Source organism: Branchiostoma belcheri, unplaced genomic scaffold, assembly GCF_001625305.1.
Source record: "Branchiostoma belcheri isolate BF01 breed outbred unplaced genomic scaffold, Haploidv18h27 scaffold16, whole genome shotgun sequence".
NCBI classification, from domain to species: domain Eukaryota; kingdom Metazoa; phylum Chordata; class Leptocardii; order Amphioxiformes; family Branchiostomatidae; genus Branchiostoma; species Branchiostoma belcheri.
The window spans coordinates 875,104-900,932 of record NW_017803046.1 but is presented as its reverse complement, the minus strand read 5'-3'; the positions used below and the strand labels follow the sequence as shown (position 1 = coordinate 900,932).

General features: G+C 42.1%; 2 protein-coding genes across 8 annotated transcripts in view; one reads left to right on the top strand and one right to left on the bottom strand.

Moving 5' to 3' along the window:
- LOC109465961 (zinc finger RNA-binding protein-like) overlaps nt 1–7,660 on the top strand; it is a 25,308-nt gene extending 17,648 nt beyond the window's left edge. For 6 of the 7 annotated variants that reach the window (XM_019763462.1, XM_019763460.1, XM_019763458.1 and 3 more), the window contains 6 exons: nt 993–1,137; nt 3,312–3,400; nt 4,540–4,635; nt 5,195–5,404; nt 5,884–6,031; nt 6,530–7,660. In XM_019763462.1, coding sequence (XP_019619021.1) covers nt 993–1,137; nt 3,312–3,400; nt 4,540–4,635; nt 5,195–5,404; nt 5,884–6,031; nt 6,530–6,612 — 771 coding nt within the window. In that variant the 3' untranslated portion in view covers nt 6,613–7,660. Of the gene's footprint in view, nt 1–992; nt 1,138–3,311; nt 3,401–4,539; nt 4,636–5,194; nt 5,405–5,883; nt 6,032–6,529 lie in introns of those variants that run through there. The other variant, XR_002139996.1, reaches the window with a different exon arrangement.
- Nucleotides 7,661–8,572: 912 nt separating this feature from the next.
- LOC109465873 (ras-like protein family member 12) overlaps nt 8,573–25,829 on the bottom strand; it is a 26,381-nt gene continuing 9,124 nt past the window's right edge. Inside the window, exons 2-7 of the mRNA XM_019763362.1 lie at nt 15,189–15,245; nt 14,982–15,055; nt 14,525–14,604; nt 13,500–13,619; nt 9,911–10,007; nt 8,573–9,259 (exon numbers count right to left, since the gene is read on the bottom strand). Coding sequence (XP_019618921.1) covers nt 9,053–9,259; nt 9,911–10,007; nt 13,500–13,619; nt 14,525–14,604; nt 14,982–15,055; nt 15,189–15,245 — 635 coding nt within the window. The 3' untranslated portion in view covers nt 8,573–9,052. The remainder of the gene's footprint in view (nt 9,260–9,910; nt 10,008–13,499; nt 13,620–14,524; nt 14,605–14,981; nt 15,056–15,188; nt 15,246–25,829) is intronic.

Sequence of the window (25,829 nt, the reverse complement as noted above, 5' to 3'; positions counted from 1 at the left end):
ACATTTTGTTTTTTAAACATCGTATCGTTCAGTCATGAACAAACAGGTTTTGGGGCCATTTTGAAACAGATAATCACTGTACATGGTCATCAGCTTGTAGATGTGCTTCATGTTTAGCTTTAAGGCATCGTTGACTGGAAATCTGTGTAATACAAAATCTAGGTTCACTCTACTGTCTCACTATGTGTAATGCGTAAAGCTAATCAATGTTGACTTAGTTTTTTACTAATGTACATTTGGGAGCTGGGAAAGGTGTTTTCACCTGTTTTCCTTTCCTTTCCACTAATCATATGGAAAATTTTAATAATGAATTGCTGTTGACCTTGCTCAGGTCATTCACCTCCTTCAGTGAGAAGAAGACTGAGGAGCAGCAGCAGCGAGCGCTGAAGGGTGTGATGCGTGTCGGCGTGCTGGCCAAGGGCCTGCTGCTCCACGGGGACCTGAACGTACAACTGGTGGTGCTCTGTGCCGAGAAACCCACACGGACTCTACTGGAGAGAGTCTTTGATAACTTCCCCAAACAGCTGGCTGTAAGGCTGTCACTCCTCAGACTTTTTTTTATGTAACAAGACAATTGTTACAGACTTTCGAAAAACAATATGTTAGAAGTTTTGTAACATGATATCTTTTTGGAGAAAAGAGTCAATGGCAGTATTGGGCACAGGTCGAAAATATTCTGTCTGTGTCTTGAAATTTTGACTTGTTATTCTTTAATTACCTTGATCATTTCAAATTTGATCATTTCATGTGATACTGTAGATCACTTTTATGTTCATGGTAGCATATTGTCATGTTCTGAGAAAAATGGACATGTTCCCGGAATTATACATAAGTGGTTGCGGCAGGCACAGAAGAAAGGAAATTATTTGCTCGTGGTAATGATAAATTTGCGCTACAGAAGTGCAGAGAAAAAAATCATAACTTACAGTCTATTGTAATCCATTGAATAAGAAGTAAATAGTAAGTGGTATTTCCATTGTTTCACATGTTAGACTGTGACTGAGGAGAAGTATGAGGTGAAGTTGTGTGTGGAGGAGGCAGCCATCGTGGCCAGCCTGACCAAAGAGGACATCCGGGTGGAGTGTACCATCACGCTGACCTCCCCCGTCATGCGGGAGGGGCAGCCCGAGGGAGGAGGTACGTTCTCTCCCGACAAACCCAGTCCCAGACATCAGCGTTCCTTCTACAACTGTTCAAACCTCGCTGCCTACCTCTGCTTCACAAACAGACAGGCCCAGATTCATCTACAAAATCCGTAAAGGGAACAAGTTCAGGCCTAGTACAAAAAATGTTGTGTTTCCTGTTTCTGAATCAACCCTAGAACTGCCGACCTTAGCGCTTTTTTTGTGGGTGGACCCCTGCAAGGGACATAAATTTTTTGAGCTAATTCTAGCTCCATGATCTGACACCTGAGTGATGAAACGTACAATCGGTTTTCTCGCAAAATGTCCTCATGCAAGTTTTACTTTGTCAAACTGTATTGTATAAGTTGGATCACTAGAGACCCCCAAAGTCTAAAAAAAGAAAAAAACAAGATAATCTATCTACCAACCCAAATTTTTTCAGGACTGAAACATTTTTTCCTAGGCCATAGTAGAGAACAGCTAGAAAGTCTACATTAACTGTTTGGGTTGGAAGGTGTTTTAAAAGTGGTGGCTGCAGTCTGCTTTCGTTGAGATTGGGCCAGTCTATTCTGAAGTGGAGGTAGGGACTGTGGCTTGAACAACAGAGGAACCTGCTGTAAGTATTGTTAATATCTAGTCTAATATCTATAATAGTTTTACATTTGCAACTACTGATGAACCATGGGGCAGCCAGGTAGTCAGCCTTCTCACATTTTAATATCTTGTTGACACGCGACAAGATTTTGTCACTCGTAATTTTGGAAACAAGTGCCATTGTTGTGCTTTTGAATGGTGTTTCCCGCTGGCATATGTGTGTTACAGGGCTGTGAGATTGGACGCTGAGAAAGCCAACTCTCTCTTTTTCTCTGCCGTTCGTTTTGATTTCATTTTACAGGTGGCACTGGTTGTTGTGCTGGCAAGATTGGTAGCTGCATGCAGAGTCATGGATACAACAAACCCACACTACTTCACACCTCTCTGTCTCTTAACAGCCTTGTCAGCAGGAAACATATTGTTCTGTTTTGTTTGTTTTTGGTGGCAGCATCCCAGCCCAGCATTGTTCCCTTGATTTGCACAGGTAGTCCTGGACATTGCTCTGTCGTATCCCTGTGGTCCAACTCCAGACAGTTCTGAAAGGAACTGCAGTACCTGAATGACCTGCTAGATGTCACACATGCTACATGTGTACTACAAATCACTGTAACATTACTTGACCATTACAGTGCATACTAGTACTGAAGACTTTAAAAACATTGGCTCTGAATAGAGTTGTCTGGAGTTTGAGGCAGGGGACTTCGCAGTAGCAGTGTCCAGGACACTATGTGCAGCTTAAAGGAAGCAATGTAGTGTAGCTGAGGTAGAAAGAGCAATGCTGTCCCATGGTTCAAAGGATCGATAGGAAAAGCCAGCTATTTATCCATAGTTTGCTTCTGTACATATTGTCTGTGACTATGATATGTAATGTTCTTCCCCTGAACATTGCATGCATAAGAACTGCATTTGTGTGAGGAACCCGTATAGGGAAGGAAGGCTTTGATTCCTTGAAGACCTGATCATGTCAAAAGTAACTTTTCTTGTCTCATGTTCATGATGACGTCTTTGTTTATTGCATTGATGATGACTTTTGACTGGAGGGAGTGCTCTCTCTCCAGTTCTAATGATGCCATTTTGTTAAGTGCATTCTGTTCACAGTTACTAGTAGGGTTCTGAGAGCAAAGCCTTCTTCAGTGTGTACTAGCTCCATGCAGGAGAGAAAAAGGCGGAAGGATTTTTGACCACATGTCTGCGTGGGTGACAAGCATGGAGGGCGCTAGTGTTACGCCCCACGTCTTGTTGGGCAGAACACACCACCATGGCATGTGAACTTCACGTCCTGCCCGCTCCGCTTTCATTCACATCCCTGTCATCCGTACCAACTTACTTTTCCTTGACATCTTACCATCTACTTAACAACTTTCTTGTGTACAGTCTGTCACAGCTTCCATGACTTTATACCATGACTTAAAGAAATTCTCTTGCTCCATTGTGTTGTTGAAAATTCCATCCTCCTCCACCCCCCTCCCCCTGCTTATGCCATGGTGCGTGTCCACCACCCTTACACATGTACCCCACTTGTGGCAGAACACTAAGCCCAATGTGCTGTTGTTGCACTGTGGTCAAACACCCATTCCCACTCCTACTCTATAGATGTTGTTGCGAAAGACCCACCGGATGTACTGGACAGGCAAAAATGCCTGGATGCCTTGGCAGCACTGCGTCATGCAAAATGGTTTCAGGTTCGACTCCAATTTCTCTTTTTACCTTTGCAGCCTTATCATATAATAACTGTGTTCTGATGTTCGTACGTTTGTATTAGTCACTCGTACCCACCGTAGTTTTTCCCAGCTGTTCGTAAGCCACGATGTATCGGGTATCGCTGGAGGTAACAGCATAAGGCTGGAAAGGAAAATAAGGGATCTACTGTTGTGGAGACATGATTAGGTTATTAGCTAGTGAAACCTGTTGCATTATGTTGTGTCTGTATGCAGTGGTCTGGCAGCAATGTCAAGTCACACTGTGAGAATAGAGACATTGTGTACTGGGGGCCCTGGAAGCCGACGGCTTGGCCATGCCCGGTGCCTTCCAGGAGACCTCCATGCCAACGCCAGTGCATGCTTCGCTTTGCACTCTGTTATAGATAGGATGGCAGTTTTCATGTTCATGCTTCTGTATGTATAATTCTACCACCGGTAACGTTGAACAGTTTGGTGCAGTTTGGCAGTTAGATAATGTCACGGATAACGATTTCTGATCGGGGGAGCGGAACATTGCTGAAATGATATCACTGAGAAACAGTAGAAACACACTCCTTTTGGTAGAAACAATGTGATACGTCGTATTGGAGATATATGACAATATTAGACTGTTTCCGTGCATGGTTTACATTGAGTGTGTCAGATCACTTACGAAGTTGAAGCACACTGTCAAGAAGAAAACATGCCTGGAATACGATGGTCTTGTTTTCTAGCTCCATATTATGTGGACAGTTGTAAAGACTTGTGTGACAATTTCTTTTTTATTGTACACTTTTTGTTCGTAAGGGAAGGAAAGAATTTTTGTACTCAAAACTGAAATTTTTTATATTTGGCAATATTTCAAGTATTAGAAGATTTTTTAGTGGAGAAATTCCCATGTTCTTATCACCCCACCACATTCTAATGCAGAATAGTAGCAATCCACAAAGTTGTTCAGGTTTTTCTTGAATGCATGTTGGACACTACATTTTATTTTCGTTCATTACTTCACTGCCAAATTGTCACCTAGGATAGACCTGGCCTGCATGTTGTTGTATACACAATGCATGTCAGTGTCTCTCTGTCTTCTGTTCTTCCGTGTACTGAATGTATTCCTTCATATCCCCCGTTCCCTTTAAAAGGCTAGGGCTAGCGGACTGCAGTCCTGCGTAATCGTCATACGAATCCTGCGTGATCTCTGTCAGCGAGTGCCGACCTGGGCCCCTCTACGGAGCTGGGTAAGTTCTCAGGCTGTCAGAACACACATTGCACAGCAAAATGGGCCAGGAGGTTAGAAAACTGGGCGTCTCCAACCAAAAAATTGTAAGAGCATCAGTACCAATGCAGGGCCCTTGCCAGGTCAAAATATTTTAGGTTGACAATTAGATATTGGAAGGGGGTGTTGTATGTGCCGCATGCTCCCTGGGAAATTTTGGATGTTCAAGCCTTCAAAAACACAATTTCCCACATTTTGACAGGCAAATCATTGGGTTGAGAGTAGTTGTCTATGGTCCATGTTTTTATATTTTTTTGTCTTTTAAGTTTGACTGATTTGTATGAAAATTTTCCAGTTGCCACAAAGTCCTGGTAATTCACATAAAATGGGCGCTGGCAGGAGTTAGAATTCTTATGTTTGGTCTAGAGTTTAGGGCCTTAAATTCTATGGAAGCCTGTGCAGTTCAAATAGAAGCCTGTCAAAATCAAATCACAGCAAACATGATAGGTGCGTGTACATGTGTACGTGGGACCTTTTACCTGTGCTGAGTTTTCATTCATTCCACTGTTCTACAAACGCAGGCCATGGAACTGCTGGTTGAGAAGGTGGTGAGCAGCGCCGGCACCAACCAGAGCCCGGGCGACGCCCTCCGCAGAAACTTCGAGGCCATCGCCTCAGGCATCCTGCTGCCCAGTGGCCCCGGGCTGTACGACCCATGTGAGAAAGAACCCACGGATGCTGCTGGTACCCTGACACCACAGGAGAGGGAGGACATCACTGCTAGTGCACAGGTAAGACTATAGATTATGTACAATGATTTTTCCTCCAACAGTGGCCTACAAAATGTAGTCTTCCTTTGCCATGTTGTTTCAGCAATCAGCAGTATGTTTTTGTACAGCTCACAGTTTGAAATTCTATGTATCCTTGAGATTGTTCAATAGCTACTAAGAATGAAACCTAGAGGAACTTCCAGAATTGTTGGCTTTTAGTTTTTTGTCGACATTGCTGCATGTAATGAAATGTATTACATGTTTATGTGTAAAAAAAAGGGAAATGTTCTGTCACATGGCTTCTTTGAAGTGTGACATCAACACTGGGTCAAAGGTATCTGATAAACGATGTCAGTTCCTGTTACTGTTGTGTTGGAACAAATGTTTTACCTTTAAACGTGTACCTACCAACACAGATGGACTTTCATGATAGGCAGCATGTTGTATTTTGACGTCTGAATCGGTTGGTAACATACATTTGTTTGTTTATTTATTCCCAGCATGCGCTGCGGCTCCTGGCCTTCCGACAGATCCACAAAGTCCTTGGTATGGACCCGCTGCCCAGCCCCGCCCGCTTCGGCAACAAGCGCTTCAACCCGCGCAAACGGAGGCGCGAGAACACGGACTCCAGTAGTGTGGACGGCGAAGGTAAACAACTCACTAAAGTTAATGGTCACACTTGTTATTGTGCATACAAAACTTTCCTGTGTGTTCAGTCGTTCTGTAAAAAGCTTACACAGGATGAAAATATGATGCCTCCACCCTCCTTTTGACCCTTATTTGTCCTGTTTGCAAAATAGTTGAATACTGTAAATCACTTAATGTTCATGGTAACAAAAGTTTGCAGTCTGTGAAAAATGGAGGTGTTTGTGGAACTATGTATGTTTGCAGTGGCGGCAGGTGCAGCAAAAAGAAAGTCGAAGAATTATTTGTTCACAGTAATGATGAGTATTGCAGTGACCGCAAAAGAAGTGACCGCAAAAAACTGCTAATATAAAAGTACTGTAATTCGATTTACAACTTACACGTGTAGCCTTGTGTGATATTTTGCTGTCGGGCTGATTGGACCCCCCTGCCTTACCAGTGGAAGGGCAGCTAGAAGCATTGTCACTCTACTAACTGTTTTTCTCTTCTCCACATGTTCAGGTGACGGCAAGAAGGACAAGAAAGATGGGGAGGAGGAGGGTGGGGAACCCATGGAAGATGCCTCAGACTTAGCTCAAGCTTAGATTTAATTTTCCTGTGAAGGAATTATCCTTTCATCCTTCGTTGTATGATTTTGACAAGTAGTCTTGCAAGCACAGTATCTTTTTAGGGCATCTTACCCAACCTGATACATTGTAATTTGAGTAAATTTGATCTAAAGGTGGTTTTGACCAGTGTGGTCTTTACCGTAGGAGGATTGTTTAGGAAATGATTTTTTTTGTCAACATAGACAAATGTACAGAAGTAACTCTTTAAGTATTAGGAAAATTAGTTGTGTCAGAATCATAGATTTTTCATGCTCACAGTTGAAACAACATCCAACGTGGAAGGGGAGTCAAATGGCAAGTTGTATGAAAAAAGGAAACCCATAAATATTGGTGTTTGAGGCAGAAGAAAGGATGGGATAATTTTAGCTACTTCAGTGTTTGTTCTTTGTTATGTTTGGCAGCAGCCAAATGTTCCAGTTGGCATCTTGTAAAGTAATCTGACAGCCTTTATGAAGCACCATTGTTTTGGCTGGTTTGTATACCCATGTTAAAAGTCTGCATGTTTCAAGTCTACAGAAACACAATGCCATGGTGTCACTAAACATATAGAACTCTAGCAGTATTAATCATGACTTTAATCCAGAAAAGATGTCCTATACTGCAGTATCCTAAGCAGTTTCTATTGTAACAGGTGGAGAATAATGTGTTTTTGACTATGTTTCGTCCTTCTTTACATGAACATTTTATAAGTGTTAAGATAATGATTGTATTGTCACAACAACAAAAAAAAAACAATAACAGAATGCATTTCTCCCATACTATAGTATGGGTGAAATGTACAAATGTAAACTAGTAGTTTTGTTTTCCATTATGTCTGTAAGACATTCCATGCTTTCATTTTGCATTTTAAGTGATTGTTAACACTTCCATAGACAGAAGCGTATGTATGTACACATTATCGTTGACAGCTGTGTGCTCTGAGTCCAAGGTATTTTGCTGACTGGCACTTTTTCGGTTACTGTTGTTCTTCCTACTTGTAAGAGGATTATTGTCCAAGTGTATTAAACACCACACACACACAGAACTGGATATTGTCTTAGTCTTTTTTCGTGTCTGTGAGTCAGTCAATGAAGGTGTGAATTAGTTTCACAGAAAAGATGGAAGCAAGTACTGAAGAACTTCATTGCATCAGAGTTTATTACAAAATATCATAAACATCACCACTAACAAAATAACGTGACCTTACAAGTGGTCTACCATGTGTTGTTGGCAAGCTAATTGCAATTAAAAAGAAATACAGTGATTCTTCTACAATTGGAATTCAATAGGCAGTGTGATGGTAGAATAGACATGATAGGCCAAACACTTGCACACTTGCTATTTCTTAGCATGTGTATGTTTCATATACATTTTTACTAGTTGTGTGCCAAAACGATAGCTCATCCAAATGTGGTGTGTAAAGAAAATTGGACCTTGACCAATTGCAATTCAATTAGCACTTTTCCCAGAGTAGGAAACAGTTTTTATTGCGTGCAAGCCTTCTTGAAAGTACTCTCCGAGCAGGGGTTTGGGCTTTGGCTTTTTTTTGGCGTGTTTTAGGCTTTTTTTATCAGGCCTTTTTTTTGTACTGGCTGGCAAAAAAAAGATAGCAGTACAAAAAAGATAGCCCAATAAAAAGCCTAAAAACATGCTCCAAAAAAAGCCAAAGCCCAAACCTCTGCTTGAAGAGTATCTTGAAAGCTGGTCCACGATTGGCTGTTTTTGTATTGCTTGCCCAAATTAAATTCCTCTGATAATGGTACATAAATATAGGTACAGTGCACAGACCTTTGGATGGAACATACATACATGTATCCTGATACAGTTGTTTCATATTTGTCAACAGCATACTGATAAGACTTAAATTGGGCAAAGGTATTACATAGAAGAGGAATTCAGATGGAAATCTAGTGCCAATGACAGCTATATCATGTCTGTCTGAGAGCTCAGAATCACAGAACAAAACGCCAATTTCCTGGTAACATTGGCATTTATTAAAATGGGAGAGTGGGAATTAATGGTTACTGATAAATAATGCCATTTTATTCAATGAGGTAAAATAACCTTATCCTGTAGCACTCTTTATCAAGTGGTATGTACGGAATGTGTATGTATACTGGTGTGCTGTAAAGATTAGCAAGCTTTTCTAAATTTTATTTACATACTTCAATACTCTGTTATGATTGATATTTCTTTTAAAAACAGTGACGGACTGGGCTAAATCAAAAAAGCCCAGCTCCATACACATCCGAAATATTGTAAAGTATATGCTTTGTATAAAGTTGTGCGTGCCTGATGTGCCTACTGTGCATTCCTGATACGGATTATTGATATGCTTTACATATTAACACTTCTCCGATTGCAGCATAGTATATATTCTACATATTCAAAATACATACATACATTATATATATATACACACATATAAATATAGTTTCTAAAATATTTTTGAGATATTGAAAAATCTGAATCCCGGTGAGGTTTTTTTCTGGACATTTTTGGATTTGCCCCCTCTCTTGGGAACTGGCGAGCGCGCCCCCGTGGTTGCGGGTAGACCTGACTTGTCCTCGGATATGAAGAGCGGGGTAAGCGGCATGTTCCGCTCTCTCTCCCGCCTGATTTCGCGTATCGCCCCGTGAAATACCTGTGGAAACAAATTGAACATCACGTCGACATTTTACAGGTTTTGTTGTCGATTTTCGTCAGCAGGTCCATTGATAATGTTTCCGACCGAACTTTATTGCATATTCACGCCCTACATGGGCCAAATGCACTAAGGTAACTGAGGTATAAGGGTAGGAAGAAGTAGCAAGAAGTGCTACATTACTATATGTCTACATATACAGGATCTCTTCTCTCTTTTTGAAACATGCATCCTTTGAACAATTCAAATTCTATTTCTGTAGGGATTTGATAAAAGATTTCGCATGTCTGTATAGTGAGCATTCTAAAATGTGCTTCATCTAATTCATAGTTATCGTTACAGAGTGTACAAATTCTTTAATTTCATTTGGGGAAGTCTGGTTGTACCTAACTTCATGTCATATACAATGTACTAGTCGCGCTCAATTGTGTTTTGCTAATTGCTTTAACCGCAGCTCGCCTTTCTTCTGTGTTTGTTTTGCCAGCTCGGTAGACTCACAGACTTACAGTCATTGACCATTGTACCTTCACTATTTAGTCAACAGTGCAACCGTAAGAGTATAAACTTAACAATCTTCGGTTACAGATTTTTTTAAAGACGACATATGTTTTTCTGCGTCCACTGTCTGTGGTAAAATTGATGCTTGAATACCTTTTGTACACCTTCGTAGTCCCCAGCAGCCGACGCCTCGAAGAACGAACAGCCGTACTGAGATGCCAGAGAGTTGCCTTCTGCCTTGCTTACTTGTCTGTGTAGAGATACGAGATAGGAAAACTCAGTGTGAAGTCTGTCTTTCCCCTTTTGTCTATGCCTGCTTTTGTGAAGTGAAGAAAAGATTTCCGTCATGTATACACATACTTGAACACTCAGGTTTGTGTGTGTGTGTGTGTGTGTGTGGCTTTTGGAAGGCTAGCTTGTCGGGAAAATACCATTCAGTTTGTCGGCATTCTGTCGCTTAAAGGCATCCAATGCAATTTCAGGACAGCAAAACTGGATTTTTAAGGTCAATTTTCTGGTCATTCTTTTAATGTAGAAAGTTGAATTAGTCCTAACCCACAGCATAGTTAGTATCTGTGAGGCAAAAATGCGATGTAGCTGACGAAGAATGGTTGCTTGTTTTGTATCATCAGCTGGTTCTAGCTATTAATAGGCGGTATCCAAAAATAAGGAGACGCTTCACGTAGCTTGTTTTGGGACTATTTCAAACACTTCAATTATGAAATGATGACGGAAATGTGCCAAAAAAGGCAAAAATGTCAATATCAAACAGATTTTTCCATTCAGAATATTTTTGCCGTCCTGAAACTGCTAATGGTGCTTTCATCGTTAGATCAAGTTTAAGGTTTCAATGTGAAAGATTCTTCAATACCACCGCTTTCCTGAACTGCGGCAAATAAGGTACAGCAACAACAACTACACTTGCTCAACTCAAACTGCAGTAGTCCCAAAACAAAACACACAAATTAGGAAAGTGGTAGAGGGTATACACAACTCGTCCTGCTTTACTTTAGTCGACTTGCTTGTCTAATTTTGTTTCATTATGACTTCGCAGGGGCCGGCCAAATATTTACACATTTTAAAGGTATTCTTGGAGAAAGAGTGTTTACTTCTGTGACCTTTTAGCAGCACTTTTAGTCAGACCGACTATTAGCTGCGCTGAAAGTCATAGGTTGAACACGTTGAGAATTACAGACGATGCCAAACATCGTCCCGCGCCAAAAATAACAGGTGCACTCTTCAGTGAAACTTCAATACCCTAAGAGTAAATATACCGTCCTTTTATAGATGCTTAAGTACCAAGTAACGATGCTGTGGCGTCAGATACTCGAAAGAAGTAGTCTAGCTGACTTCTGCATCGGTACGCTTTATAGGATGGGGGTGATATGATAGTAGAACGTAGTAGAGAAAAGTCTAGTGGCTCTAGTCTAGTCTAGTCATATAAAAAATGGCTCCATCGTTTTTGATCCAATAACAAATTCTTCTACACTGACTATAGTGGGGCATTTGTTACAATACTGTAATTTCCAAGAATCGCAAAAAGCCTGACCGAAGAAAGCCTCAAAATGTACACCACCAAAGCCTGTTAAGTCAGTCTTTGCCTGATCTATCAACTCCCATCTCCGGTTCCCAAACTAAGGCCACAGCTAGTACATTTTATGGATGACATCCTCCGCAGACTCAAAATCAGATGCGATAGGGCGAAGAAAAACAAGGTGGGCCAAAAAACAAGATTCCAATATTTTCACATTTTGGCATCATATTTTGTTCTTATATGTTTAAGTTTGAGTCTCGTCTCCTCTCTTCAATTTCTGCCATCCACGTCCCGGCATGGCATGACAACAGACCGATTTCGGCATGCTTGACCACTGTCAGAGGGCAACAAAATTTCTTTCTCTTTTTTTTTTACCAAAAGCAGGCGAAAATTAATGTGAGTGTTGATGTCGTCCATACAAATTACTTGCTGTGGCCTATTGTCATCACGTGGCTCTGCGCGTGACGCAGACGGGGTCTAGTCGGGGCGGCTGCCGGGTGGGGGAGGCGACCTGACCGGTTGATACGGGGTTAGGAAAGGCATCTATAAATGAGGCGATGAAATTGGGGAGGTGGGTACAAGTATGCCCCGATTTGGAAGTATCAGCAACTTGACATTGGACTTGGAGTCAACTTAGCTCGCCCACCCCGCAAGTTACAAGGTCAAGGCTGATATCCAATGGATCTAAAACCGTTTAATGATTTTGGACAAGCCTGGTGATTTCATGAAGTCGTTGTCACCGCAGTCCGAACAGAACGATATATAATACATGTATAAACTGTTGATGTATGATGTCTGTTTAACTTGTTGAAAGGCATCCAATCCAGTTTTAGGGCGGATTTTCACAGTCAATTTGCTGGGCATATTTTTTTTACTGGAGTAAGTTAAATTAATCAACTCCATCAAATACTACTGATATCTATGCAAAAAAGCAAAAAAATGCGATGTCACTGACCGGAAACGGTTGCTTGTTTTGCACCGTACGGTGGTTCTACCTATTTATGGGTGGTACCCCCAAATAGAGCTTGTTTTGGAGCATATTATGAACGCTATTCAAGTATGAAATGACGTTAAACAAATCAGAATGCGGGCAATGATAGTATCCTGTTGAATATCTCAATTTAAAAAAAAAAAGATATATTAGTGTAGAGAAATAGACGTAAATTTAGAAGTATAGAGAATGTATACGTAGACAAAAATATGTTAGGCGTTCGAAGTCCCGGCGCCTGTAATATCTGTGCTTCCCTAGCTTGGGAATCCCTAACGCACGGATTCTAAGTAGACGACGTCGATAGTTTTGTCTACAGTTAAGTGGAATTCAACAAACGTGCCGTGCTAGATTACACGATTTTCGTTCTTTTCTTGTTTATTATTTTTTTTACAAACTTACAGAGGCATAATCGAGTCCCATTGGACTTGAAGAATCTTAGATATAGCAGCTCAATTGTCTCGGTAAGAGTCCACACCAGACTGTAATGACTGTTTTGGGAGCAGGCTATTTTCTAAACACCCAAACACAGCGGTTGGAACCGGACGCCTCAAGCCGTCTGCCCGAAATGTGGCGAGGTCACTGATCTTGACCTGGTGAGGTCTCGGGAGGCGGTGAGGGAGACATTAGGTGTAACCAAGACACGTTTTCTTACTTCAAGTCTGGGGTTTCAGGAAGTGATCAAGCGCGATGTCTTGAATGGTTTAATGGGTGACGAGTTTGGAAGCTGAAGCGATAAGACACTAGTATTCCTTTCCATATATAATTTTCCTTGGCATATGTTGGCTAATCATTTTGTAAAACTATAACCTCGTTAAAGGCACCCAGTGCGATTCCAGGGCGGCAAAGCAGGATTTTCAGTCAGTTTTCTGTTCATTCTTTTAATGTAGTAAGTTGAATCAACCCAATCCCATAGCATATATACTGGTTCTGTGAAGCAAAAATGCGATGCTGACGGAAAACGATTGCTTGTTGTTTTGTATCGTATTGTATTCTAACTATTTATGGGTGGTACCAAAAAAAGCACCAAGGACAGATGGCGTAGCTTGTCTTTGGGCTATATATTTTAAACGCCTCAAGGACGAAATAATGACAAAAATGTGCTAAGAAATGGTAGTGAATGTCAATATCAGACAGATTTCCTCATCCAGAATATTTTTGCCGTTCTGGAATTGCATTGCGCCTTTAACACGATGATGACAAGACGTCCGGAGTCTTACCTGTATCTCTCCATGTCTGTCTTGTTGCCCAGAACGATGACTGGCGGCTCGTACTGCTGATGGGTCGGCTTCTGTTGCGTCACTTCCTCCAGGTAGTCACGTGCTTCGTGAAAACTCAACCTACCATATCAGATAGAAAGTGATATCATGAATGGTACGGCATTAATATAAACAACGCATCCTTTATAAGGGGTGACGCCACAGTTAGGACCTGTAAAATCAAAAGTAGCTTTGAAACTTTGAAAACCCTTTTGGGGCGGCGGGGGGGGGGGGTAATTTCAGTGCACGTTTGGCATTTTGATGGTGTAGGTACACCATCAAAATGGTGATGGTACAGTGTAGGGGTCTGAGTCAATGTTTTTGCAAAAACAACAATGTAATTTTTTTCAAGAAATTCCTTATCTGCGGTGCTACACCCCTCTTGCTATTCTCTTGGTATCGACCTGAAATAGGGGGTCAAAGTGTACCAATGTTTACCACAGTGAATGTTTACCAAAAACAACTACAGTTTTTTAATCGCTGTACAGAATTTACTGGAAAGGCTGGTAGGTACATATTTATGCATGGGCTACCATATAAAGCTTAGTCTACCACATGAAGCTGAGTTTATGTGACCAGAACGTCTGAAAGGTAAGATATGATGCCTTTTTTGTCTCACTGTTTTGCATGTGTTTGAATGCAGGAGATCAACTGTCGCGTCTCTCCTCATATGTTTACTTGTGTATAATGTTCGACTTCAGTTCTTCTGTAGGTTGTTTTGGGCGGCTGTGTGTATCTGTTTGTCCAGACAGAGTAGGTTGACAGCACGTGGGTGGGGGGGGGGAGATTGACAGGCAAAATGACAGGAGGACAAGAGGTGAACGTTTAAGTCTGAGAATCTGGCCTGGAGCCAACAGGAATTAAGGGTCGACATGGGGGATGCAGAAACCTTAGCGGAGACATGGAAGTCTAAAATCTCCTGTTTCTTGGTGCACTTTGTTGGTTCGTTTGTTGTTAACGTTGCATGCTCGGTTGTGTGTGCCTACCTGTTGTTGATACTATAAACGACAATAAAGGCGTCTGCCCATCGCAGATACCGGTCACTGTTCTTGCCATTTCCTGGTTCCTGTAGTAACAAACAGATTTAAAGAACAGTTACTAGTTACAGTTACTATTACAAGAACAGTTACAGATGTGCCAAAGACTTCAGACGAATTTTACGGAAATCATCCGAATTTACGGAATTGATACTAATTTTTCGGAATACAGTTAACAGTTACTAAGCAAGCTACAAGTATGTGTGAAGGGGAACGCTAGGGAAACAATGTTTGACAACATCACCACAACGTCACGATAGTCTTGGGGGAATAGTTCCAATTTTGAATACTAATCCTTGTCCTGACGTAACTTATGTTTGGCACAAAACAACTACGTCTACCAGTTTGTAGACACAGTTTGGATTTGTAAGTCTCTTAACTTGCAGACATAACAAACACTACATACCTGCTTTGCCGTGTCCATTATTTTGACAATACTTGGCTGGTTGTCTACCGACTCTTCTTTTGTATACGTGTCCTCTGTACACAACAGAAAATTATCCTTGTCAAGCTGCCGGTATATATAAATACATCATGAAATACTATACAAATTCTTAGAGAACGAAGATGAAAAAAAAACTTGACTGTGGGAATGAAAGGTTTGAGACGTTACCTAGGTTAGGGTCGTATTCGTTGATAAATCTTCGTGTGAGAAACTTCACCGTGAGCGCTGAGGAAAAATAAGACATACATGCAGATTACTACAGAATAACAAATGAAAACTTAATTGTACGCATTATTATAGAAGAACATGGAAGTGAGTGAGTGAGTGAGTGAGTAATTGAGTGAGTGCGTGCGTGAGTGAGTGAGTGAGTGAGTGCGTGCGTGCGTACGTGAGTGAGTGAGTGAGTGCGACACCGTCCCAATTTATTTTCTTCTAAATATAGCACAACCTCTTGCTTAGAATTTCCAGTATCTCGGCGTGTAAGCTCGGACATCTGTTTATATTTCCCATCCGAGGGCCGTGTGAACAAGTCGCGTGGTTCGATCTAAAGGATTTCAGCCGCTAAAGTTTAACACGGGGAGGCCCGGGGAGAATTCTTGTCTTACCATACCGGGCGTTCTAGTTAAGGCTGAGGCTTAACCCAAGTCACAAGTGTTGCCTTAGATATGGATACCAGCTGACGATGCGAAGCAGAATTTAAAGGCATCCAATGGAATTTCAGGGCGGCAAAACTGGATTTTCAAAGTCAAGTTTCTGGTAACTATTTCTACGTAGTAAGTTGAATAACTCCTGTCCCATAGCATACTGATATCTGTAAGGCAAAAATGTAATGTTGCTGACGGAAAACGGTTGCTTGTTTTGTATCGTAGGCTGGTTCTAGCTATTTATGGGTGGTACCCGAAAACACTCCTCGTATAGCTTGTTTTGGGGTTATTTCAAACGGAACTGACAAACGCTGCAATCATGCAATGATGAGAAAGATTGCTAAAAAATGACAGTAAATGTCTATTTCAGACAGATTTCCTCATCTATGAATTTTGTTGTCGCCATGAAATTGCAAAATGTTTTTAATGTCATCTAAAGCCCCAACTACATTCTAATGTAGTCGCGTGGCTCGATGAATGATACAATGTTCATGGAGCAAAAGAATCTCCACCCTCAACTTTAGCCTCCACCCAGAGGCCTCCACCAGGCCTTCCTACGGGGGTACGAATTCGGCAAAAAAAGGGAAGAATATTGGCCAAGTGCGGGCAAATGAACTCTACACTGACTAAACTACATGAAGCCTGGCTAATTTTACTGTTTTTGAATCCGCGGTTTTGTTTTTGACTATCTCAAAATAGTGTTGTCACAAGTCAACTCGAAGTTTATTGCACAAGAATTGTAGCAGGTACAATGTATGGCAGATGTAAGATTACTAGCTGGTATGGGTCTATCATACTTGTAACGTTACATACAGGTTCAACGTAACGGATACTATGTCTGGCGGAATGTTAAATAGAACTACTGACTAACAGCTAGTACAACCCCAACATGTACGTGCTAAGCTACGTACGCTGTACTATATTTATAACTTGGGGTACAATGAGCGGTTGTATATATATACTATACAGGTTCTACGAATACCATACTTCACAGAGTGTCGACTGAATTACTGGCTAAGATCTGTTACAATTCTACATCCCAGTCGGTCGGTCGGTCACGGGAAAGTGTCTGGGAAGCGCCTGCGAACACCCTGTCACTACAGGTCGCGCTCTGCGACAACCGACTTGATCCGTGTTTATTTGCCGACTCTCTCCGCCCTCTTCAACTCGGATGCGGTGCACCAGGTGTGGGTTTCCCGCCATATCTCCGTGGTTTGAGCTCACAGCGCGCGAGGATTCTGCTAGCTGGTCTTTTTTTGGACGGTTGACAGACAGTGATATCTTAACCCCGACCCGGCAGTTGGCTACCGAAATCAGCGTTAACAAGTAACACCTGCATTCGGTGGATAAATATATAGCAACAGCGCGGCGTTTGTGCATCTTTGACTAGAGATAGACACCCGGGTCGGGAGCGAGTGGTTCGCGGGAGGGATGATGCTGACATTGGGGCCACGACCTCGTCCCCCACCCTGCTCTAGTTCAACGTAACAGCAGGTCTATTTCAAAAGAGGACGTTTCTGTAAATATTTGCACTGTCCCAAATACAGGGGATTCCTCAAACACGCGGCTACCGCATACTTGGAGACGTGCTAGCCCGTCGCCTTGGCAACGGGAGACATCTTTGTTGCATCAACCTGAGAGAAGAAGGGAGGCCTTGTAGCGGACCACCTGTGTGGGACCAGCTGGGACACGGGGGCACGCCCGAGCCGTGTTCACCCATTCACACAGAAATACCAAAACTACAACGGCATATTTGCCAACTGATGTAGTCTGACTCCCGTTGCTACGTAGTACGACACAAAGTGGTGGCGCACTCTCAAGTAGCCCCAACGCTACCACTTTACAAAAAGATACTTTAGTATTATATACATACGTGTTGGGCCATTCACACTGAAATATCAAAAGTACAACGACATATTTGCCGTCTGACTCCGTTGCTACGTAGTACAACACAAAGTGGTGGCGTGCTCAAGTAGCAACAACACTACGACTTTACACACGCAAGAACATGGATTACGTTTAATCGTATACATACGTGCATATACAAAAGTACAAAGACATACTAGTATTTGCCAATTGATGTCGTCTGCCTTTCATTGCTACGTGCCTACTTGCATGGAGTTTCCACTTAGCCCTTCTTATTGGCACAAGTCTACAAACCTTGTGAAAACTCATTAAAGTCTTCTCGACCGGCCTCAGGTATGCACTTGAGTGGAAAGACCTTCTTTTGGTAGAGTGCGAACTGAACGACTACAAGTACAGACGGACGAGTAAAGATAGAATTTGAAGTCTGTACGCTAATAAATGCCCTGTATGAGGGCATGTTGGAAGGTATACATTCAGGGACATGAAACTGAAATACGTGCATGTTAGACTTAACAGTGCCAAACCGACTGATAGGGGACGAAATATGTGTCGGATTGCAGAACACTTTCTGGTATGTAAATAACATACTAATGAAAACGGCATTACTTTCCTACATGTATCTTTGCACGTAAGACAACTTATATATACAGTATATAGGGTGAATGATTTGTTATCTCCAAGCAGATGTAATCATCCGATTCAGTGTTTAACTCGTTATTTCTCAGCATTTCAAGTCTTTCCAGAGGTGTACCTTTTGTATTTTACAAATAAACAGAGAAAGCCGCAAAGAGACCAACAAAATAGCCACAGTTGCCAGAGGCCAATAGATTGGAAATACTAGCGAATCTTGCGTTGCCTATGTGAACTAGCAACTCTATGGCCGGCTAACTCTCATGGCATACTTGTACTTTTCACCACATCTACCAAAGTCTAGTATTTTCTAGCAACTCAAGCTACATATTTACGGATTCGTAAAGGAAGCTTAAAGGCATGGATTATATTTACATCGTATTTAAGCGCACTGAAAGGTGACGGAAAGGCGGAATTTGCCTTTCAGCGGCCTTTACGAAGTCGAAAAGTCTACTGAAATATTTTCCTACCTTTAATGATTCTTTACATATTGCGGGAATTAAAGTTTGCTTAAATGTCGGTTTTCGTGCTGTGGAGGGTTCTGGTGTAAACTAGGTTTATATCATAGATTACCGGCTTTTTACCCATTTGTAAGACAAGCGCTGATGTCGTGATTTAATCGGGACAAGGTAAACACGACCCAGACACGATCGTTAATTAACGAGCCGGCGATGATTACGACATGATCTAGAATGCCTCCAACGTAAACATCGCGGTTTGTTGTGAGTTCTGTTCTTCCGACATCTTCCGACCGGTCATGTCCCGAAATGGACACTCGGTGACAAGAGGAAACACGGGTGCTGTTTTATAATTGGGTCAAGTTTTCTTGTTGTGATAAAGCAAAGCAGTTACTGGTAATTGGCTGGTATACGTGTTGAAAAGAAAGTATCAGTAAATTTTATGACCATTCTTTCGTCAATAGATCAATCTAGCGTGTTAATGCTGTCTAATCCGCCTTGCTAATCCCCAAGCACGATATCTCTGATACATGAGATAACTATTAGATTAGATAAAAAGCTTTTTTTATAAAGAATATACCAGTAATAAATATTATGCCAGGTGGTCGCGTCATCGAAACGTTCAAAGGACCAATATGTATATATGCATGCTTGCCTCCATGGCGGACCACACGATCGTTACTAGTATATTTAAAATAATGGCGTTTTTCTTTTGAATTTTTTATTATGCACTGAAGTTTCTGGCTGATGGCCATATGAATGAACTCTATTGCTAGACAATCGTAGTCAATCAACAAGACTACGAGGCTAAACGAGTTCTACCATTCTAACTATCGATAACAGTATATGAGTTACTATATAGTCATTTATGAATAGTTTCGTGTTACTTTTGGAATGAAATATAAAGAAATTGACCTATGTAAATTGAATACGGTGTTCTGATAGAGCTTAATACTCTTAACGCTATAGGAACCAGAACACAGTAAGTGAGTACATAACGGCGGGGTCAAATTCGTCGTACGATTTAGAGGTCGTAGCCCCAAGACGTACGCCTATATGTCAAAACCGTAACGCGTCCAAGAAGTAGGGCCTGGCAGTGGAGTCTATTAGCTGCAGCTCGTAAAGAAAGAGGCGGTCAATTGTCCCGATTGTCCCGCGAGGAACTTTAAATAAAGCCCCCCGATTGTCCACCTTTCAGCGCGGAAGCGGCGCGTCACGACCCGCAGATAAGATGGTATGTTCGCAGGTCAGAGACTCTGCAGTCAACCGCTGTGAACCGTCAGGGTCGGGTTCCCCCCTCCCACAGCCAGCATTGTACTACCCAGACACACACAGCGGTAAACTAACCTGGAATAGAGATTTACTATAGGGACGTCTGATGATAGGGAGAGTTCACTGTTAGCTGGGCGAACATTTTAGACTGTCTAGTTTAAAATTAGTCTCCATCAGACTTCTATTGCAAGTCGAAATCGTCCTAATGGGGCATATAATTGGTAGGGAGTTAGCCGGCCCGTAATTTTTGTACAATTTGTCCTACTAGGGCCGGCTAACTCTAGCCTGTTTTGTAACGGGCCATGCACTCGCTACTCCCGAAAAAAAGATGGCTCCCAGGCTATGCTAACTCCCTTGTCTCCTTTTGGACCAATTTTGACTATTCATTCAGCCTGCAAAGGAGTCTAAGTTAAGATGTAAAACGATCACGGAAAAAAGTGGTCAGAATATTCATTTTATATTATATTAGTATCGACGGTCAGTAATGCAGAGAATGCACACCAGTGACAAGTGAGGTCGCACAATTTATTACCCTCGCTTGAAGCTTCTTGTCTGTTTTAGGTAAAAGTGCAGAGACATGGCCTGAGGGTTACATACACCACTTCCGAGCTTGGAGGAACTATTTTGGGAGTTCCATGTACAGATACTGAGCTTGAACTTGACTGCAACTGATGAGGTTTCACAGGTTGCCTTTTCACTCCACCTATTTGTCAAACTTGTCGAGGCGTCTCCTCTGAAATTAAATCCTTTCGATCGAAGTTCCCTTCTCCTCATGATACGAGTAAGACTGTGAACATCTTGCACGTTTCACTGTCATCGCCCAAATTAACCCATAAACGGAACAGTTTCCAGACTCTTGTGTAGACTCTAGGACAGGGGGTCAACGGGAAGCGGGACACACTTTAATTGAAAGCACAAACGACTCCAAGTTGCTTTTTTTAAGATGCTAACTGCAATCTATTTCTACTTCTGCGATGTCTTGTAATAATGTGTACATGTAATGATGGGGTTTAGACCAGTTTCTCAGTGTGAATTATAAACAGCAGTAACGTTTCTTTGTCAGAAAGCCACTGACATTTGTGTATTTATACTCTATTGATTACTGTCTTTGACATTTCCTCAAACCTAGTGTCGAATTTAGATACTGTACAGTATACAAGTTAGGGGGAGGGGGCATATATGCGCAATCGCGTATTTGCTTTTAAAATTCTTGCCTTGATCATTTATTCTGGACTGAAATAAAGGGACGCGATCGCCCCTATTTTAGAAACCGTTGCTTCCTACAGCGCAGCACAAGGTCATAGTAAATTGGACCTTAAAAGTAACAGTTACACAGCAGAAGTCCCACGGATAATGCACATATAAACACTCGTATTTTCGTGTGAAAGGAACCCAAAGATCCGTGTCGTCTGAGGTCACGACTAGTAACGATGTACCGTACCAACGAGCCTGGCTCAGCGGTGAGACAAGTCATTATAGCCGCCCTCCCGTGCCACTGTTGGTCTGCCCTAGGCCTTCCGAAGGGATGGGATGCCTGCCAAGTTCAAATACTTGTTATCTTGTACTCTCCCTCGATAACAAGAGCCTGGACTTAATTTCTTTCCCTCTCTCGTGATAAGGTCTAACTGCAGCTGTGGTAGTCGGGGGGAACGTCCAGACCTTTTGGTGCCAGTCGCAAATCGTGGAGTAGAACTCTGTTGTGCGGTAGGGACTAGGGAGGAAGGCCAAGGTCCTTTAAAGGTGCTCAATGCAGTTTTTGCGGCTTGAGAAATGTTCATCTACATACTGTTGACACAACACTTTCCCAATGTATATTGACATTAATTCGTGGAGCAAAAAATCGTGACATAAAACGGCTTTTGGTAAGACCCTAGGCATCTCAAAGTTTTGGGGTACCACTTAGAAAATAAAGGAGTCATCTTGGGATTTATATCTGCACTGTTTTAATGCAAAAGTGCTACTGTGGAGCATGTCAATATCATACAGATGCCTTATTCAGAATGTTCCAGTTTTGCCGCCCTGAAATTGCATTAGGTGCCTTTAATACAACTACCCACTGACCTCAATCTACGCTATTTACGTGCCCGTAACTGAGCATTATCTAGTCACCATCAGAGATCAGATCCCTCACAGACCCGTAATCGGCCCGTTGGGTTTTGATGGAAGGAAATACGGTAGTCGCGGGGTGCACACACTCTAAGTGTGTACTAACTAGAGCATGCACACAGGCTCCGGTTTCTGCCCAATCCTCAATTACCCCTTGTTTGCCTTTCTCTCCGACGCTTGTTAAGACGGAATTCGGTGATCATATCCTATATCGCCATCGTCGAGTTACAGGCCTGGAACTGAAGCACTCTCTATACTCCCACGGCCACTGGTCACGGAGATATTGGCCCGGCACGTAGCGTTAAAGACACACGATGCTATTTCAGGGCAGCAAAAAAAAATATTCTGGACGAGGACATCTGTCTGATATATGGACATTTACCGCAATTTCTTATCAGGTTTTTGTCAAAACAAGCAACCGTTTTCCGTCAGTGACATCACATTTTTGCCATACAAATATTAGTGTGCTATTGGATAAGATTGACTCAACTTAGTGACAGAAAATTGACGTTCAAAATCCAGTTTTTCTGCTCAGAAATTGCATTGGATGCCTTTAAAAACTTGACCCGTTTTCTTTTCAACAAACAGCCTCTATCCAAGAATGTTTCATAGCCTTTCCGAACTTAAGATTTCCTGTGTATTTCGCCATTTAGCCAGACTCGATCAACCCGAAACAAAATAAAACCCAGCGCGAGTAAATATGGCGCGCAAATATTATGGTTTGCGGTGCAGTAACCTGTAACAATGTATACATGCGTCCTCATTCTATCTCCAACAAGCGGAAATCTGACCGCATGACATCCGAAGGTTGTAGCCTCCAGGATAACAAACTTATTACTTGCTTGACTGGCGTGGTCCAGGGTTGGTGGTTTTACATAACCACTGTAGAACACAAACCTGTGCGTCATCAATGGTGATGGGCCATGGTTGAACCGTCAGTTGTCATTCAGACTGCCACGTCGCAAGGTTGGAAATGTTTTCACCGTTTGATGAACTTTGTGTGGGCTTTTTGAATAAAAATACATGCCTTCTGACACAATGATAACGAGATTTTTAGAAAGACATTTTCTATAGACATCATCAAACGTCCTACTCGCTTAATCACCAGTAAGAGCTCTTAAAGCTGGCTTTGAACTAAAGTGATGGATGGCTACTGAGCTTGAGCTCTTCCAGAAAAAAATGTGAATGTGGGTGAGGGGTGGCAGAGAAATCATGCTGAAGATAAAATACGAGACTTCTGATCATTAATTTGAAACCATTGGCAATGTACGCCAAGAGAAACAGAGTCAAGAAACTGGATATGATTTTGGAAACGGCCAGACTTTTCAGGTAGCATCCACTACCTTTCGTCAGTGACACTGGACAACATATCCGATTGCTTGAGTAACTGCTTTTTTGGCGTGTCTTATTACCTGGATGTCTAACCTTCACCGACGCATTGGCAATGTAGGCTAGAATTTCACAGACCTTGGCCAGTGAACAGCCAAACGACAGTCTCCCCTACTCACTCCCTATCACCTGTATCAGTTTTTACGACCTCGCACAGCATGCCGCAATGCGGAATGCAGAGTGTCGTATAAACGCCCGAGCACTTGACTTGTAACTCTTGTCGGGATCAGTCCTATCTTAATAGGCTGCCGCGGACGTCACGCTGGCAGTAAGTCGTGACTTGGCAGGCGCGCGCCCGCCTGGCTAAGTGGTTGGCACTGACGTAAACGGTCTATGAACTTGTATATACGTGGTATATACACACCGGAGTCAGCCACCATAGATAAAACAGGAAAAAACTGCCAAGTACATTTGGAAAGACGAAGGTTGGTGCATACGTAGTTTCCGTGACTGTGATCATCGCTGTGACGTAGATCTTTTTTTTTAGAAAGATCGGTGATTATTGTATGTACGTACCTGTCAACCTTGCTTAGTAGGCCATGTTGGTTTGATTATATGGATGACATCCTCTGGGAACCCCAAATTGATGCGAGCGTGCGAATAGAATAAAAGGTTTGGCAAAAAAACGTCGCCTTCATTATAAAATCTAGGTGGTCATGGAGGTTGAAGATATGGCTAGACACACACAAAATATGGTATGGCGAATAATAGACTCTTCATTTTCATTTCTTTACATTTTCTTCTTTTCCTTTGGAGTGATCTTGGCATTCTAACCTTCGTATCGTTTTGGACTACTTTTTCTTGCAATTTACGGCATATATTTGCTCATTACGCACCTGCTTTGTACGATTTACAGCATGGCTTAAAACCTTTTTTGGAAACGGACGAAAATTCGTGCGCGCGCCGGATGCAATCCATATAACCTAGTCAACGTGGCCTTACGTTCAGATAGACGATTTGGCAGACAAAACGTTTTAACACCTCCGCCCACACGGAGTGTAGATGGACTCAGGATCTCTGTTCTTGACATCTCCTGTATCCTATGATTGAAGTCTGGATATGGATACAGGAAGAGTTCATTAGGTCAGGCGGGGGTGTGTTGAGCCGTGTTATAAACCCGCTATAAACCGAACCCGACCTGTTGAAACCGGCTGTCTCTCAGGGGGAGCCTGAGGAAAGACATCCAGACACGCTAAGACAGAATCAAGGAACTTTGCCGTACACAGAAGACGTCATCTATTTGTAGTATGTTTCGTGTCAGAACCACAATCCCCGTGTCATGTTTGTTGTGAGTTCCCGCTTTCCAGGCCGCCGTGCACTGAGCATGTAACTGGCCTCATTACACGTGCCAATTTTACACTGAAGTTGCGGTTCGAAGTTAGTAAAATTGGCAAGATACAACCACTAACAACCTCTATATGAGCAATATTTTGCCTCAATACTGTAATAGCATATCACCTGTTCAAACAAAACACACCGGTTTATTTCCTAATAAACTGGTCATCATAGGTTACAGTCTCGGTGTAAAATCTTGAGAAGACAATGTTTCGTTCAGTTCAAGTACTTCATTTACGTCATAAAGCGCAGCTGAGCTAAGCCGTGGCCTTATTGCCTTTAATACATCATTAGTGCGGCCTTCCGTCCTTTTATGGTGTGTGTGGGAGGGTAGTTTAGCTGGCGAGGAAACATTCTATGGCAGGTGCACCCCCCCCCCCAACCCTGTTATCATCATGACAGAAGAGGTTCTGTTTGAAGCAGCGGTAGCTTCCTAGCCAGTTATACTACCTTCAGGTTTCCTCTCAGATAAGGCCCCATAGCAGCGGTAGTTTCCTAGCCATTTAGAGGGAGAATTAAACTTCATCCAGGTTTCTTCTCAGATAAGGTACCATAGCTGCCCTTCTTGTATCAGTGTTTATCGCACACTTCTTACAGAGACCGGCGGCCTGGCCAGACAGACTAGGGATGTCGGAGTAAAAGTGTCTGGACGCCATCTTTCAAAACAACTTGAAGTGATGCGATGCTGTGTGGTGTATGGAAAGTCTCTTTCTTTACCCAAAATTAAATGTGGTCAAGATATGCTGGACGTATTAAAATGTCAGTCCGTAATGATACGGTATGAAATATGATACTCTATAAAAGTATAATATGTAAATATTAAAAGGTGCTGAGTGATGACTTTATAACATTGAGTTGTATTTGGATTCTTACAACACTATATTCCCATGATGTGTAAATGCACATGTGTGTACATGGTGTATCATGTGTACTGATATGAAATATGATACGATATGAAAGTACATGTTAATATTACAAGGTGCTGAGTGATGACTACATGATATTGGGCCGTATTTGGATTCTTACAACACTATGTTCCCAACTATAAATAAATGCATACACACACAAAAAATCATACGTAATATTTGAAAAAAAAACAGAAATTATTT